Raw genomic sequence first — 17665 nt, forward strand, 5'->3', positions numbered from 1 at the left:
TGCAAGCTCCTTATCCCAATGTGAAATAGCACTTTGAGTAGCACTAGTTTATAATAATTAAAAATTGGAAATAACCCAAAAGTTCATCAGTGGGATATCTGCTAAATAAATTATAATAGATCCAAAAATAATAGATCCCCACGTAGGTGCTTTTTATCTTGTACCCTTCTATACTGTTTACAATTTTCTACAATTAGCATAAATTACATCTATAATTTTTTAAAACACTTGTAATTAAAAATTTACATTTTGTTTAAAAGTCAAAAATATCTGTCAGATTAGACTCATTGTAGGTCAAATTTCCAGAAACTGGCTTTGGGCTAAAATTTGTTGTAGAAGACCTAGTGAGACCATCTTACATGGGGTGAATTCGCATGGAGTCATTTGTGCAAAATGTAAAAACACCTCAGCTTTTTTTTTGTTTCCAAACTCAGAAATCTGTTTTTCCTTGCCTTGAGAGAAAAAGTTTATTGTGGCCAATTCGCCCTTCTCCCAAACCAAAGTTTTAGTCCATCTCTAAGATGGGTCTCAAAGCTCGGAGTGGTGAAGTCAGGATTCTATTCCTGCAGTGTGGCAATCTATCTTCTAATTCTAATCATAATGGTTACAAAGAAGAACAGGACTCACTGGGCACGGTGGCTTACACCTGTAATCTCAGCACTTTGAGAGGCCGAGGCAGGTGGATCACCTGAGGTCAGGAGTTCGAGACCAGCCTGGCCAACATGGTGAAACCCTGTCTCTACTAAAACTAAAAAATTAGCCAGGTATGGTGGCACATGCCTGTAGTCCCAGCTACTCGGGAGGCTGAGGCAGGAGAATCGCTTGAACCCGGGGTGGGCAGAGGTTGCAGTGAGCCGAGGTCGCACCACTGCACTCCAGGCTGGGCGACAGAGTAAGACTCCATCTCAAGAAGAAAAAAAAAAAAGAACAGGATCAAGAAGTTCTTAGTGCTCACAAGGACCCAATGATGGTGACCCTAACACATATCTGATAGAATCTAGGGGTCCTATAAGCCTCATGGAAACTACAGTTTATAGTGCCAAAAAGTGTGAGACATGAGGCCTTTTAGGGCTGTGTGGAATACGGTCATAATAGCTAACATTTGTACAGTGCCATGCAGTTTGCAAAGTGCTTTTATATCGACTGCCTCATTGACTCCCCACAACAGATTGTTGGAGTAGGTAAATTTCACAGGTCTAATTTTATAGGTGCAAACAATGGGTATAGAAAGAAGGCTTATGCTTATTCCCCAAAGGTACTAAGAAGTGAAGTAGCAAAGCCAGAGCATGCCAGCCCAGGTTCTTACCACCACAACACACTGCCTTCCAAGGCATGACTTGCCTATGCCATCCCTGGCAGGACAGCATGGGGGGCTTGCTCTTCTTCTGTGTGTTTATTTGCATGCTGTGACACCATTGAGCTGGATAAGTTTAAAAGCAGGCTATGGCTGTTGCCACTGTGTGTTAAACATTGCTACTTGGAGCAGACGGAGAACACAGGCAGCAGCTTGAGTTTTTCTTAGCCATCTTGAACAGTATCAAGCAGGACAAATAGAGGGAAAGCAATTCTTGTTTATCCCAAAGAAGGAAGCGACAGCACATATCGTGTTTTATGTTGGAATGTCTGTTCTGCCTTGGCTTTGCAACACTTTATGCTTTTTGCCTGGAAGTTCAAAGTGATGATGCTAAAATGATCTTCCTTGAAGGCCTTCCTAACTCTGATACCAACTTTCACCATTGCACAGCAGCTTTTCTTGTCAGGCATCTCTCCCTCTCTACAGCTGTCCATTAAACTACCCATGTCTTATGTTCCATTTATTTTAAATATTTCTACTTTCTTGTGCATAAAGCCTGGATAGAGGAATTGTAACTATGCAATAATATGTTCCAGTTACCAGCTGTCAGTTATCTGATAGACACTGAGGTAGGCACTTTATGTATTGCATTTTATCTCAATCTTAGTGCAAACAAGTACCTACAAGGTATAGCTCCTTACTCCCACTTTGCAGATGAAGAAACTAGATAAGAATGACTAAGTAGTAAGGGACAGAGCTGAGATTCAAAGGTAGTTCTGTCTAGCTTCAAAGCCAAGGTTTTCTCTCCAGTGCAGAGCACACAACAAATAATGCTAATTGTATTAGTGAGGGAAAGAAGGTATTACGTGAAAATGTTCATTTTAAAGTTACGTATTTTAATAGTCAGCATCACACTCCCTTTTCCTCAGTCTTTAAAAGCTGGATTGGTGGCCTAAGGTGATGAAATTCAAACCTAATACAAATGCAGCACTCCCGTATCATATCCCTTAACAGTCTAAGGAGAATTGCTGAATATAATGGGCCCGTCTGTTCTACTGCTTCATCTACCTGGTCAGCTCTCAAAGGAAAACAAAATCCATACGATCATCGAGGTCTAGAAATTAACTTTTATTTTAAATCTGTCAAGAACTCCTGGCAGTTATTAATTTTATTAAAATGATTACATATGGCAAAACAAAGAATAGAGGTAATTCTATTTCTCTACAACATAAATTATGAGTTAGATTTTCAGCTGCCGGCTCAGCATTGTTCAAGATTCTTTGAAAGGACTGGGGGATTTTAATATCCAGAAAATACTAAAGCAGCAAAAGAAAAAAATAAATTAAAAAGTCATTGCAATTGGAGATATTGCCAAGGATGTGCTTATTATAAAGTCTTCTTGACATGTTAATTATAAAATCTTCCAACCTTTGGTATTAAAAAAATCATGTGAATAGTTGTCCTATATTGCCTTGTCATCTATAATTTATAACATAGAAGAAATTTGCTGATTTTTTTTAAAAAGATGGCAAACATGAATCATGACTCATTCAAATAAAATACAACCAGCATTCATTCATTTAACTGAAATATGTCAAAACAAAAACACTTTTATTAACATATTTAATACCAGAATAACTTATAATAGTATGAAAAAGAGTGAAGTATTTGTCTTTAGTTTTCATTGACATGCTCACATTTTGGCATTTTTGTATTGTTTTGCAAAGATTCCAAAGTTTTTATCAGAGATCTCTAACTATTTAAGGATGCAAACCAAAAGAACTCATACTTCATCTGATCATACAGTCATAACTTATATATTTTGCTTTGCGCTTACTGTTACTGCAAACAGCAATTTAGAAAACAAAGTAAAAATATATATATACACAAAATATTTTTATATCAAATTATCTTCATTACACTAAATAAACCCAATCCCCAAATGTTATGTTACATGAAAAAGTGTCCTACAATTTAGATCAAGACTGATACTGTCCGTCAACTAGAGCAGCCTTCGGTTTTAAAAGCATTTTGCAAAATAAAGAAAAATGTCATCACTTGGCTGCACTATTGACCCTCATTCACACTGACAAAAATGCTTTCCAGTTTAAAAAAAAAATAGATTACATACCCAGAAAAAAAAATCCCATCATAAAAGAGTCGAACCCTTTTCACTTCTCTGTAGCACATACCCTCTGTTATATTTGGCATTTCCACTGTTTATTCAAGTTTCAGGTCTTCCCAAGCTGATTAGAATATTATTGTTTAGATGAGAAAGACAGTCTTCTTTCTTGATATTGATTGTTCTCACTCAATGGTAGTCTAATTTAGAAACAAAATGTTTTCTTTCAACGCATGATTTCACTTCATTTTTACTTTAATGTCCAACTTGGCAAAATTCAAACTGTTCAAGGTTTTGTTTTCCATATGTTTTAAATTTAAAAATCAATTTTATGTATGTATATGTATAGCCGCACAGAGATACATTTCTTTCATTCTGTTGTTCTCGCTGCAATACAAATTGTCCATCAGCAATTGTAATTTGAAACGAACCAAATAAAAGATTTTTAGTTATTCCATATGAACACAGTTTCCATCACAAAAAGACAGTGAGCTCTAATGCAAACAGGATTATGTCTTAAAACTACAGGTTTAGTTTTACACAGGAAAATTTTGAGTTATTTGTATAATAAAGTTCTTTTTTTTAAACTTCAGCAGAACTTGAGAAACAAATCCAGATTAATTCTAAAGGGCTTTGTGGTGCTTTCCAACAGTGCTTGAAAAAAAGTTTTCCTGGTCACCATGTGTTCAATGAAATTTTAAATTAGCTTGAAGGAATCACTTCTTAAATGTACAACGTTATGTGGATCGCTGCACCTTGAATTTTGGAAGTTTGTAACATATCAAATATGCAGGCAAGATACATGCATAAAATTCTCACCATCACTCTGAAAAGCACATTGAACAATTTTCAATACTGTAGACTTTTTTTAAAAGGAAGATTTCATATGGGCTGAACAGATATCCAAGTTTTAACATATGAATTATTGAATGTATTTCAAGGGCTTTCAGCGATTCTGGTTTCAGTCCTGGAATGATTAGGCCCGTCTGGAATGATGCACACAGGCTAATAAGCATATGGCGTTGGCATTTTGAGGCATAGCTGTTCAACTATGCCCACGTTGGAGCTTATTTTCGGGAAGCAAGGCACTTACTGTAATGGTAATGCAGACGTTTTATGCATAGTTTGAGTAACATAAAATAAGTTAATATTTTTGATTAAAATGAGTTTTTTATAATTTATATGTCTTTTATAGAAGCAACTAAGTGATATATTTGGGATAATTAAAAATAAGAAGAGCTTTGGGAGAGAGTCATTTTCATCCCTGCTTTGGCTCTTAGGATGAGGGTTGATGAAAACACTGGAAAGAACATCCATTGGATCTGAAAAGCAACAAGCTCTTAAAAGTGCTGCACCAGTGGCACTTTGACAGTCTTTACTTCTGCTATATGGGATGACTTCTGGATGATGCAGCTGGTAGTTCCCTGCAGTTTGTCCTTTCCCTGTGCAAGGTTTGTTAAGGCCATAGCTGCGTTGATCTCCTTCCAATACGTGTCATCCTTGCTTGGTCCTTTTCTGTTAGCTGCGCTGGAGTTAAGCAAAACAGAAAGTAAACGATCAAACTCACTGCAGTTTGCATTGAAAATGCCATCGCTGAAAAGCAGGAACGGCCAATGGGAACATTTTGCTCACCTGTCACCCTTATTGAATCCGTTTTCCAGAGTGTCTGTAAAGAAAAGCAAAAATTCAATTATTTTTATTTTTTTCCTTGCTTTTCTCATCTCAGGAGTTTCATCACTAATGACCAGAAGTAAAAGTTCTTCAGGAAATATGGTTGAAAATTAGTTTGCTTTTAGTAACGATAAAGCAGTTTATATTAAGATGCAAAAAAAATTGCAAAGGGGCAGAAATAAGATGACAGTGGGTAGTAAAGAATAAAAGGTAGCTCTCATAGCTATACAAAAATCTGAAGTTATTTACTCTGAGAAATTGGGCCTTTTGGATCAGAAGACAAACAGCATAAGGAAAAGAGTGCTGACTGTACCTGGGGCCAGGTTCCGGCCTTGCCCTACTACCCACCTGTGGTGTAACCTGGGGGCAGATTATGACCTCCCACAATGTCAGGGATTCAGTTCTCTAACTATAAAATCAGGGAGTTTTGGCTGGGCACAGTGGCTCATATCTGTAATCCCAGCACTTTGGGAGGGCCAAGGCAGGGGGATTGCTTGAGCCTAGGAATTCAAGACCAGCCTGCGCTACATAGTGAGACCTCATCTCCACTAAAAATAAAAATAAAAATAGCTGGGTGTAGTGGGTGTTCACCTGTATTCCCAGTTACTCAGGAGGCTGAGGTGGGAGGATTGCTTGAGCCCAGGGGGGTGACGGTGCAGTAAGCAGTGATTGTGCCACTGCATTGCAGCCTGGGCAACAGAGCAAGACCCTGTCTCTAAGAAAGTTAAAATAAAAAAGGGGGGGTTCTAGAAAACCTTGGGAGTGCTTCTGGCTCAATGATTCTATAATTTCATGGTTATAAAATTTTCTTTTTTCTTTTTTGTTTTTTTTTTTTGAGATGAAGGCTCGCTCTGTTGCCCAGGCTGGAGTGCAGTGGTGCGATCTCGGCTCACTGCAACCTCCACCTCCCAGGTTCAAGCAATTCTTCTGCCTCAGGCTCCTAAGTAGCTGGGATTACAGGCACCCGCCACCACGCCTGGCTAATTTTTGTATTTTTAGTAGAGACAGGGTTTCACCATGTTGATCAGGCTGATCTCGAACTCCTGACCTCGTGATCCGCCTGCCTCGGCCTCCTAAAGTGCTGGGATTACAGGCGTGAGCCACCGTGCCTGGCCAGTTATCAAACATTTATTTCAGACAAAGGATGGGCAAATAGTTCCCTCTGCTAGTTAGCAAATGAGTAACAGACCCAGTGGTGATAGCAATACAGGATTTCCTGGCATATTTATTAGAAGAAGCAGGCACTTCCAAACAACGCAATTTCCAAAACAACGCCTCCTCCTGCTGCTGCAGGAAATGAAAGTTAGGATGCTAGCTTTTGCTTCTGCACTCACATCTTTGGTTTAGATTTGCTGCTTCACTCAGAACACAAATGTCTCCCAACACCACATAAATATAAAGAACCCACGAAAGTGGGTTCTCAAGCTCCTTAGGCTAAAATAATCTGGTATGAGTAACACAAAAATTTACCTACTGAAGGGAAAGATGTAGGGTGGTAGTAGAGAGGCTACTGGCATGGCATCCGAGCAAAGGAGTGGGGTTGAGACTCCAAAACCAGACAGTGGGTAAGCCCCTCTTCATCATCATCGTCATCATCATCAACAACAATAATCAATATTACTGGGGAGCTACTGCACTTGGCACTGTGCTGCACATAGGAAATCTGGAAAATGCAAGGCCCTCTGCTAGTTCTACGGCCTTTGCAAAACTGTCTTTTCCTGCCCTTAGTCCTCTCCCTTCCTTTTACCCCCCCCCCCGCCCCTGCCAACCCAATATTTCTCACAATTTCTTTTTCTCTGCACTGCTCAAGGCTAGTTAGGAAATGCAACCTAATTTCCATTCTGAGCTCTAAGAGAGTCACAGAACTAGAAGAGTTTTGAGAAGAATAACGTCAACATGATCGTCATATAGTCTAACCAGGGCAAAATTTCCCAGGAAGAGACAGTCAAGAGAAAATAAATTATATGCCCATGAGGCAGCCAAGCTTTGATGCCCTCTCTGGAGGAAAAGAATGGGGAAAGCCTGCTGACATATCCTGAGTTAAGCCTTAAGGTATAGACCATGAGACAACCATGGGTCACTCTGAGCTCTTTTCACAACCCTTCACCTAAGGAACTTAAATAAACAAGGCGAACAAACAAAACAAAAGCATTTAGTGAACAAATGGCAAGGTTGTTGTGAAGAACACAAGAGATCATGTGTGTCTGGCCCAGAATGGAACAACAAGTGTTAGTTCCTTTGGTCTCCTTTCACTGACTACTCAGGCAGCATTTTATAAGGTTTTAGGGATCCTTTGGGGGAAATAATTGGATCTGTGAACAGTTAGATCGTTACCTTCTGCAGCTCTGCCAGCTTCTGGCTCTTACAGGGTCAGCCTGGATGCTTAGCTATACCTCTGCTACTTTCCACAATTTTGCAATATAAAGTAACTCATGTAAATGCAGGAAAAGAATGATCATTTGTAATTTACAGAACTCTGATACACTGATTTACAGATCATTTACTACGTGCCAGGCACAATTCTGAGCACCTTATGTCCTAATTTATTTACTACTACTGACTATGTGTATGGATAGCATGTCTCCATGGTATCTGCGAAGTCATTTTTTATTGAGTTCTATTCTCCTATCTGTAAATCTTCACTCAGTAAGGACAGAGACAAGGTGCTACCAGAACAGAGAACAAGTCAAGGCTTTCGTTTGGGAGAAGGAAAGCCAGCAAATTGGACATTTTACAGAGGAAAAAAAAATGAGTTAGGCCTTTGCTCCATTTTGCCCACAAATTGCAACAATTCTGTTGCCAAAGTGAAGCAATAGGTTATGGAGATATTTATTCAATGGAAAGACTTGGCAAAAGCAGAATAAGTTCCATGAGGCTTAAATAACGTTAGGGAAATAACAAAACATAATTTAGAGAAGACTATGTAACTGACACTCTGGCTCCCAGATGAAGCCATCTCACATAGGCGAAGGAGACCAGAACCCGGTTCCCTACCTGAACTGTCAATCTCAGAGTGGTTACTGCACAGACAAGAAGAAAGCCTGTGGCTATCAAATATGTTATGGGTTGCAGAACCCGTCAATGCATCAATACCATCAATGCATGGAGCCTGCACGTGGAAGGAGAAGATGTAATTCACGGCTCAGGTCCACGGAGAGCTTCTATTTAAGATGAGGAGTCAACTTGTATGTCTTGCAGCCTCATGAGCTCCTGGCTGTAGCTAGCACTCCCTGTGGCTGACTCCTTGAACTTGTTCCACTGAGAAACACGTTTACTGCAGCCAACTGTGAAATTATAAAATTCTGCTTACTCTTCGGGTGTATGTGTTTGACACTTTGGTGCCTATGAAAATACCTTTGAAGTGCAAAAACGTAGACTCAAATCCCCATTCAGATATTCTTAATTGGGTTTTACAAATCTCAGCAATGTACTACACAGGATTCAATAGACTGAATTCTGTATTTTATTCTTCAGGCAGATGGGCACATTCAATGTCACTAGGTATAGATTGGGTTCCTCTCCAATAACAGAAGAAAATCGTCTTACATCACACATCGGGGCCTGTCGGGAGGTGGGGGGCTGGGCGAGGGAAAGCATTAGGAGAAATACCTAATGTAAATGACAAGTTGATGAGTGTAGCAAACCAACATGGCACATGTATACCTATGTAACAAACCTGCACGTTGTGCACATGTACCCTAGAACATAAAGAATAATACAATGAAAAAAAGAATTTCTGTTAAAGAAAGTAATGAAGAATAGAGACATGTTGCTTCTCTATCAATAGTCAGTGTGAAAACTGCATACAACAAAGCTCAGTCTCAAAGACTGAAATCAACAAGGAAAAGCTGCTTACTACCACTTGGGAAGTGCGGGGGGTGGGCAGTCTCTGTGTTCAAAGTGATTTTAGTTCAAAAAAATGAATTGATGTTAGAAGGGCACACTTTTCCTGAGGCTGTGACTGGTGGGCTGCCCAGTGTCACTTGGGTATTTTGAGTCCAAGAGCCACCTCCTGTGGAGTAACGTGTTTTGGTTCCCAGAAGAGCCAAACCGGCAAAAGGAAGATAGCAAACAGAGCCCTTTGACTCTGAAACATTTGTGCTTTTTTAGGAAAGCAAGGACTCTAAAGATCTGGGAGTCTGGGGAGTTTGTTTTTTGTTTTTTTTTCTATTTGTTGTGCTAAGATGAAATCTGCAGAAATGTCGCAGCTTTTAGAGAACTGATATCATTTGACGGGAATTCAGAAAATTTACAATCTTCTCATTATACTAACTGGTTGTATTAAGTGTTGTAATTTTTTTTTCTTATGCTCTTTCCCTTTGAAGTAAAAACTTATCAGCTCTTCTCTGGCTCAAGTGTGCTGTGTGTTGTGTCTTTTCAGCTCATGGTCAGTATTTGAGGAGCAGTGGGTCTGTGTACCAACCACTGGTGGTCACAGGGGTCCTGACATGTCTGTCCACTGCTGACAGGTGGTCTCACCGGCTCCACTCGAGAAGTGGCACCTAGTAGCTCCAGAAACAATCAGACAGGAGAGGGAAGGATTGTGCATGTTGTGAAAGAGGGAAAATGCAAGTTGGAGCTAGCTGCTGGTATGTAGACTCTTGAGAGTAGTTCATTAGCATGCACAGACTCAGGGTCTGACTGCCCCACATTTGGCTCGGCTGTATCTCTTACTCTGCAAGTAGCTTGGCTCAGCCTCTCCAAAGTCTGAGCTAAAATGCCTTTTTAGATTCCAAGGTTCCAAAAATCAGCTACGCTGTCAATTACCATAAAAGCAACTGGTTGGCAGGAACTGCTTATTGAATCAGCCAAAAGAGTGTGTTTTAAGACCAAAAAAGAAAAGAAAAGAAAAAAAAAAAGAGGTGTGTAGTTAGGAAAATCTTGGATGCTGCAAAACCCAAACCATGTTGAAACTTAAAGTGGGGCTATCCTCAGTTTGGACATGTGTTTCCTTCTACAGTTAAGTAGAGAAAAAAATTATACAGAAAACTCAGTTCCAATGCAACTCGAGATAGCTAAGCAAAAAGCTCTTGTGGCCAACTGTGAAAAATGCAACTCCGAAGCACATTAATTCTGATATATATTCCTGATGTTATATTTGTAGCCATAAAAAGAGACAAAAACGTGGCCAAATCTTTTTCTCTGAGGTTTTTAAAAAATTTAATAAATAAGCCCTAAAGGGAAAAATGTTTTTGTTTCACATATGCCACTGAAACGTAAATAAAATGAGGTGAGATTTAGAATTCAGGTTTTTAAATCAAATAATCTAAAAATTATATATGTTTCCCTAAATTAAAATGGCGGGAGTAGAAGAAAAAAAACTTTTGAGATCATGGAAACGGAAGTAAATGAGTCAAAGAGAAATCATTACTGAAATAGCTCGGCCAAGGGGGAAAACAAAGACAGACCACTAGGATTATTTGAGTGGGAAGAGGAAGCCACTCATATTTTAAAACAGTAAAAGAAGGTACAGTTGTGCACCACCTAATGATAATTCAGTCAGTGGCAAACCATACATACAACAAGTGGCCCATAAGATTATAATGGAGCTGAAAAATTCCTATCACCTAGTGACATCGTAATGTGGTCGTGCCACACATTGCTCATGTGTTTGTGGTGATGTTGGTGTAAAGAAACCTACTGAGGCTGGGCGCTGTGGCTCACGACTGTAATCTCAGCACTTTGGGAGGCCAAGGCGGGCGAATCACTTGAGTTCAGGAGTTCGAGACCAGCCTGGCCAAAATGGTGAAATCCCGTCTCTACTAAAAAATACAAAAAATTAGCCAGGCGTGGTGGTACATGCCTGTAATCCCAGCTACTCAGGAGGCTGAGGTGGGAGAATCGCTGGAACCCGGCAGGTGGAGGTTGCAGTGAGCCAAGATCTTGCCATTGCACTCCAGCCTGGTGACAGAGTAGGATTCCATCACAAAACAAACAAACAAACAAACAAACATGCCTACTGAGCTGCTAAATGTATGAAGTATAGCACATAAATTATGTACAGTACATAATACTTGATAATAATAAATGACTACGTTACTGGGTTTATGTATTTACTATATTTTTTATTGTTATTTGAGAGTGTGCTCCTTCAACTTAGATTTAAAAAGTTAACTGTAGCCGGGCATGGTGGCTCACGCCTGTAATCCTAGCACTTTGGGAGGCCGAGGTGGGCAAATCACTTGAGGCCAGGAGTTCGAAACCAATCTGGCCAACATGGTGAAACCCTGTCTCTACTAAAATACAAAAAAATTGGCTGGACCTGTAATTCCAGCTACTTGGGAGGTTGAGGCAGGAGAATTGCTTGAACCTGAGAGGCAGAGGTTGCAGTGAGCCGAGATCATGCCATTGCACTCCAGCCTGGACGACAGAGCAAGACTACGTCTCAAAAAAAAAAAAAAAAAAGTTAACTGTAAAACAGCCTCAGACAGGCCCTTCAGGAGGAATTCCAGAAGAAGGCATTGCTATTATCAGAGATGACAGCTCCATGCGTGTTATTACCCCTGAAGACCTTCCAGTGGGACAAGACATGGAGGTGGAAGACAGTGATATTGATGAGCCTTACGCTGTGCAGGCTAATGTGTGTGTCTGTGGCTTAGTTTTTAACAAAAATGTTTAGAAAGTAAAAATAAAAAATGAAAAATTTTAATAACAGGAAAAAGTTTATACAATAGGATGTAAAGAAAATATTTTCATACAGCTGTCCAATGTGTTAGTGTTTTAAGCTAAGTGTTATTACAAAAGAGTCAAAACGTTTTTTTAAAAAGCGTATAAAGTACAAAAGTAACAGTAAGCTAAGATTAATTTATTATAGAATAAAAAAATTTTAAAATAAATGTAGGGTGGCCTAAGTGTCCAGTGTTTATAAAGTCTACAGTAATGTAGAGTAATGTCCTCGGCCTTCACATTCACTCACCACTCACTTACTCACTCACCCACCCAAAGCAACTTCCAGCCTTGTAAGCTCTGTTCATGGTAAGTGCCTTATACAAATGTATCATTTTTTATTTTTTACCAGCGGTCCTCAACCTTTTTGGCACCAGGGCCTGGTTTTGTGGAAGACCATTTTCCCACGGACCAGGGATTGGGGGGCGTTTCAGGATAAAACTGTTCTACCTTGGATCATCAGGCATTAGTTAGATTCTCATAAGAAGCGCACAACTGACAGGGCGCAGTGGCTCGTGCTTGTAATCACAGCACTTTGGGAGGCCGAGGCGGGTGAATCACAAGGTCAGGAGTTCGAGATCAGCCTGGCCAATACAGTGAAACCCCATCTCTACTAAAAATACAAAAATTAGCCAGGCACGGTGGCAGGCACCTGTAATCCCAACTACTTGGGAGGCTGAGGCAAGAGAATCGCTTGAACCCGGGAGGCGGAGGTGGCAGTGAGCTGAGATCTCATCGTGCCACTGCACTCCAGCCTGGGCAATGGAGCTAGACTCGGTCTCAAAAAAAAAAAAAAAAAGAAAAGAAAAAGAAGCGCACAACTACATGCGCAGTTCACAATAGGGTTTGCGCTCCTGGGAGAATCTAATGCTACCGCTGATCCTCCAGGAGGTGGAGCTCAGACGATAATGTGAGCAATGGGGGAGCAGCTGTAAATACAGATGAAGCTGCTTATCTCCTGCTATGCAGCCTGGATCGCTACCGGTCCGTGGCCCGGGGGTGGGGGGCCCCTGTTTTATACCATATTTTACTGTGTCTTTTCTATGTGAAGGTATGTTTAGATACATACTTTTAATGCTTACCATTGGTTCCAATTGCCTACAGTAGTCAGTACAGCAATCTACTGTACAGGTTTGTAGCCTAGGAGCAATAGGCTGCACCATGCAGCCTCGGTATGCAGAAGGCTATGCTGTCTAGGTTTGTGTTAGTACACACTACAAGATTCGCACATGATGAAACTGCCTGATGATACATTTACATTTCTTAGAGCACATCCCTGTTGTTAAGCAACACGTGACTATATTCACCTTGCTCATGAGGCCTGGCCTAGTGCCCTTGCAGAGCAATTAAAAATCCAGGGCCTATGATAATGATCCAAAGCAAGTCAGAGCTCCAGACGCTTGAAAACTGTGCTTCTGCACACCTGTTAAGTTTGGGGGCCATTACTTTGATAGCAGGTGCGCAGAGCCTGTATCTAGTGTTACTGACCTCAGAAGTCCAGAGAGCCTTTGGGGATACCAGATCAGTTTCTAGAGTTATTCACATACTTGGAACAACTGAGGATAAGAACAAGACTCTGGTGGGTAGGGCAGGTATAAAACCTCACTGAAGATTCTGAAATACCAATTGCTATGAAGTTGCAGTGCCTTACCAAATGACCCTCAGGGCTCACAAGCAATCCCCAGGGCTCCCTGCTCACATTGCTACAGTCTCCATCTCTACTTCTCCATACCTGGAGACTGAAGCTGGGCTTCCATACCCATCTACAAATTGGTTCTACAGTGACTATACAGTTCTTTCTTTTTATAAATAGCATTTGTTGGCTGGATACAGCAGCTTATGCCTGTAATCCTAGCACTTTGGGAGACCGAGGTGGGAGGATTGCTTGAGCCCATGAGTTTGAGACCAGCCTGGGCAACATATTGAGACTTCATGTCTGTTAAAAATTTTGAAATTAGCCAGGCATGGTGGTGTGTGCCTGTAGTCCCAGCTACTCAGAAGGCCGAGGTGGGAGGATCACTTGAGCCTAGGAGGTCAAGGCTGCAGTGAGCTGAGATCATGCCACAGCACTCGGGCCTAGGTGACAGAGTGAGACCCTGTCTCAAAAAAGAAAAAAAATTGTATATATATATACACACACACACATATATAAATATAGCATTTGTTGTTTTTCTTTAATAAGAAAGTAATACAGCTTCCCTGCAGAAAATCTAAGAAAAAGTGTAAAATAGAAAATAAGGGGCAATCAGGGATAACTAATATTAACATTTGGATATATGGGCTTCCAAACAAGTATTATACACATTTTTAAAAATGGCATCATTCTGGACATGTGTTATAACCTGCATTTTCTACTGAACTTCTGTGTTCACCTTACCTTTTGTTAATGAATAAGACAACAACTTACCCCTTGGCCTTTCCAAGTGTGGCAGTGAATTTTGCCTGTGAAATAGAAACAGCCTGAAAGAATTCAAAATCCAGCTCCATCCAACTTAAACTTGAATATTAAGCAGTGCAAATGTTGCAAGAAGGAGTTGTCTTTAAAATAACCAGGGACTGGTTTTGTGGAAGACAATTTTTCCACAGACCAGGGAGCTGGGGTTTGAGATGAAACGATTCCACCTCAAATCATCAGATATTAGTTAGATTTTTATAAGAAGTACGCAACCTAGATCTCTTGTATGCACAGTTCACAATAGGGTTCACGCTCCTATGAGAATCTAATGCTGCTGTTAATATTTATTGAATGCTTATTCTATGCCAGACACTATGCGAGAAACTATACAAATGTTATTTGGTTAAATGCCTGCAATGACCCTGTGTGACAGCACCAGCACCCTTATTTACAAATGACACTGTAGCTTAGAGGGGTCCAGGAACTTGCACCTTTGCAAGCTGTGAGACTCAGTGCCAGGTCCCCTGGCCCTGAAGGTCATGTTTTTAACCCCTGCATGGCATTATCCAAGTAACCTCTGTCAATAAAGCCACCTGCAAAGACCATGGCAAGGCTTAATGCATTGTGTATATAGAAAGCCTATGGCAACAGAACCTATTTAAAATGGATTAAACTTTTCTCTGTACTTTTTGCTAGGATTTTAGACCACAAAGAGACCAAAATCAGATTTTTTTCTCCTTATGATTTAATATGCAATATCAAGGAATCTGTTCAAATTGTAGAATAGGGAATTCAAGTAAGTTGTCTTGAAATCTTCTTTATACTTTCAGTAGAGTGGTTTTTTTTTTTTTGAGACGGAGTCTCGCTCTGTCGCCCAGGCTGGAGTGCAGTGGCATGATCTCGGCTCACTGCAAGCTCTGCCTCCCGGATTCACGCCATTCTCCTGCCTCAGCCTCCTGAGTAGCTGGGACTGACTACAGGCACCCGCCACCACGCCCAGCTAATTTTTTTTGTATTTTTAGTAGAGACGGGGTTTCACTGTGTTAGCCGGGATGGTCTTGATCTCCTGCCCTCATAATCCACCCACCTCGGCCTCTCAAAGTGCTGGGATTACAGGCATGAGCCACCGTGCCCGGCCCAGTAGAGTGATTTCTAATCGATGTGTGATATCCCTATAACCGCTCCTCTATAGCCCTGAGTGAATGACTGCTAAACAGTTCCTAGGCAGCTGCTGCTGCATCACTTTCAGAGGAAATTTTTGTGGTTGTCTTCTCTTTGGGACAGTTAGAGCTTTTGAATGAGTAAACATAAATCATTCTAAGTGATATTTGCCAAAAAATAGGAAGAAAAGAAAAACCACCCAACAACCCATAACAGTTATTTGTTGATGACCAAACTGCTTCTACCAGTCCCACTGACCAAAGTGAGTTTTACTTTAAAACTTTGGCATGACAGGAAGAGACTGCAACTAAAGCCTGGTGAAGATCAAGGCTACTGAAGATAAAAAGAGTTATTAGAAGCCTGGATTTTGTGGATCTGATGATAGGAGAGCTTTGGAAGCTTTCTAAATGGTGAGAAATGAATAATAAATAATAAATGAATAAAATGAAACCCACCCCATCTTCATGGATGGACCTAGTATTTTTTTTCTTCTTGCAATAGACTAGCTAAATTATTTATCCTGGGGGTATAAAGAATGAGAGGCATCCAGAATTATTTCAGAATTTGAAGAAGGAAGGAAGGAAGGAAGGAAGGAAGGAAGGAAGGAAGGAAGGAAGGAAAGAAAGAAAAAAGAAAAGAAAAGAAAACAAAAGAAAAGAAAAAAGAAAAAAGGAAAGGAAAGGAAAGGAAAAGAAAGGAAAGGAAGGGGAAGAGAAGAGAAGAGAAAAGTCTTTCCTTTCTTCTGAGACAGGCTTGTTCTGTCACCCAGGCTGGAGTGCAGTGGTGTGATCTCGGCTCACTGCAACCTCCACCTCCTGGGTTCAAGAGATTCTCCTGCCTCAACTTCCTGAGTAGCTGGGATTACAGGTGCCCGCCACCATGCCCAGCTAATTTTTGTATTTTTAGTAGAGGTGGGGTTTCATCATGTTGGCCAGGCTGGTCTCAAACTCTCATCCTCAGGTGATCCGCCCGCCTTGGCCTCCCAAAGTGTTGGGATTACCAGCATGAGCCACCGTGCCCGGCCAACTCTTTTCCAAAAATAAAGCCAGTGTTGCTTCCAGCCATGACTTCCATATTCTGGCCAGAGATTCTTTTCCTTTCTGCCACCCCTCATGTGTGCTGGCCCCTCATGATGGCTAATGACACCCAGATGTCCTGGCTCCACAGGGTCCTCACCTTCAACTGCCTTTCTGTCAATGCATAGTCCCCCCAATTAGCTCCTGCTAGAGAATAAAAATTAAAAGCCACACCTCTCTCTTTTTTTTTTTTTGAAACGGAGTCTCGCTCTGTCGTCCAGGCTGGAGTGCAGTGGCACGATCTCGGTTCACTGCAACCTCCGCCTCCTGGGTTCAAGTGATTCTCCTGCCTCAGCCTCCTGAGTAGCTGGGATTACAGGCACGCACCACTACGCCCGGCTAATTTTTGTATTTTTAGTAGAGACGGGTTTCACTATGTTGGTCAGGCTGGCCTGGAACACGTGACCTCATGATCCACCCGCCTCAGCCTCCCAAAATGCTGGGATTACAGGCGTGAGCCATTGTGCCCGGCCCACACCTCTCTATTTTGAACCAACAGTGAAGAGCTCCCTGGTTAAGATGGGGATATTTTCATATCTCGAAGCTCTCAGGCTAGGTTATAATTCCATTAATAACAATGATAGGACATCTTTCTTTCTACAAGAGTACCAATGCCTCGGGTCAACCTGGGAAAGTGCTGCTTGGCTCCTTATGTGAGGGAGGTACAGCCCTGGCTGGTGGCTCTTTAGTCATTTCCTGATGTTTCTTTTTTTCTAGTAAAATGTACAGCTCTTCTGGCCTCATCAGTCTGGGCCAGTGGAGGTGCAGGAAGCGGGACCTGCAACTTAAAAGTAGCTTTTCCGAATAAACAGACCACCACCCAGTGATCGTTTTCACTAAGCACATTAAATATTCTTGATGCTAAGTCATTCAGCATAGTCCCACCTTCCAAGATTGCTCCTCTGTGATCTCAAAGGCTCCATCTTCCCCAAGTTTAAAACGTTCAGCCTGAAATTTCACTTTGAAGATTTGAATGCAGTCTATGGGGAGCTAGTGTCAGCGGGGGATGAGAAAGGGGGTCTGGAAATGTTAAGTATTCTCGTTTCTATTCTTGGCTCTTGGTATTCACCACGAGGGTGGTCTGGATGGAGCCTTAGAGGCCGTGTAGTGTAATGGTCAGAGCCCAGACTCTAGACCTAGACAGCATGAGCTGCACCTCTGCTCTCTCACTTAGCATCCGCGTGCCAAGCTGGCCAGCTGCTTGACTTCTCTGCGTTTCATCTTTATCACCTATTAAATGAAGATAATAGTATCAGAGTCATAGGGTAGTTATGTGGACC

The 17665-nt window shown here is 41.2% G+C and overlaps 1 protein-coding gene across 2 annotated transcripts in view; it reads right to left on the bottom strand.

The window, feature by feature from the left end:
• Nucleotides 1-2401: 2401 nt before the first annotated feature.
• Nucleotides 2402-17665, bottom strand: part of MKX (mohawk homeobox) — a 70523-nt gene continuing 55259 nt past the window's right edge. The window contains exons 5-6 of one of the 2 annotated variants that reach the window (XM_054435726.2): nt 5049-5082; nt 2402-4943 (exon numbers count right to left, since the gene is read on the bottom strand). In XM_054435726.2, coding sequence (XP_054291701.1) covers nt 4757-4943; nt 5049-5082 — 221 coding nt within the window. In that variant the 3' untranslated portion in view covers nt 2402-4756. The remainder of the gene's footprint in view (nt 4944-5048; nt 5083-17665) is intronic. The other variant, XM_054435727.2, reaches the window with a different exon arrangement.

This window comes from Pongo pygmaeus, chromosome 8 (genome assembly GCF_028885625.2).
Source record: "Pongo pygmaeus isolate AG05252 chromosome 8, NHGRI_mPonPyg2-v2.0_pri, whole genome shotgun sequence".
Taxonomy (NCBI): Eukaryota; Metazoa; Chordata; class Mammalia; order Primates; family Hominidae; genus Pongo; species Pongo pygmaeus.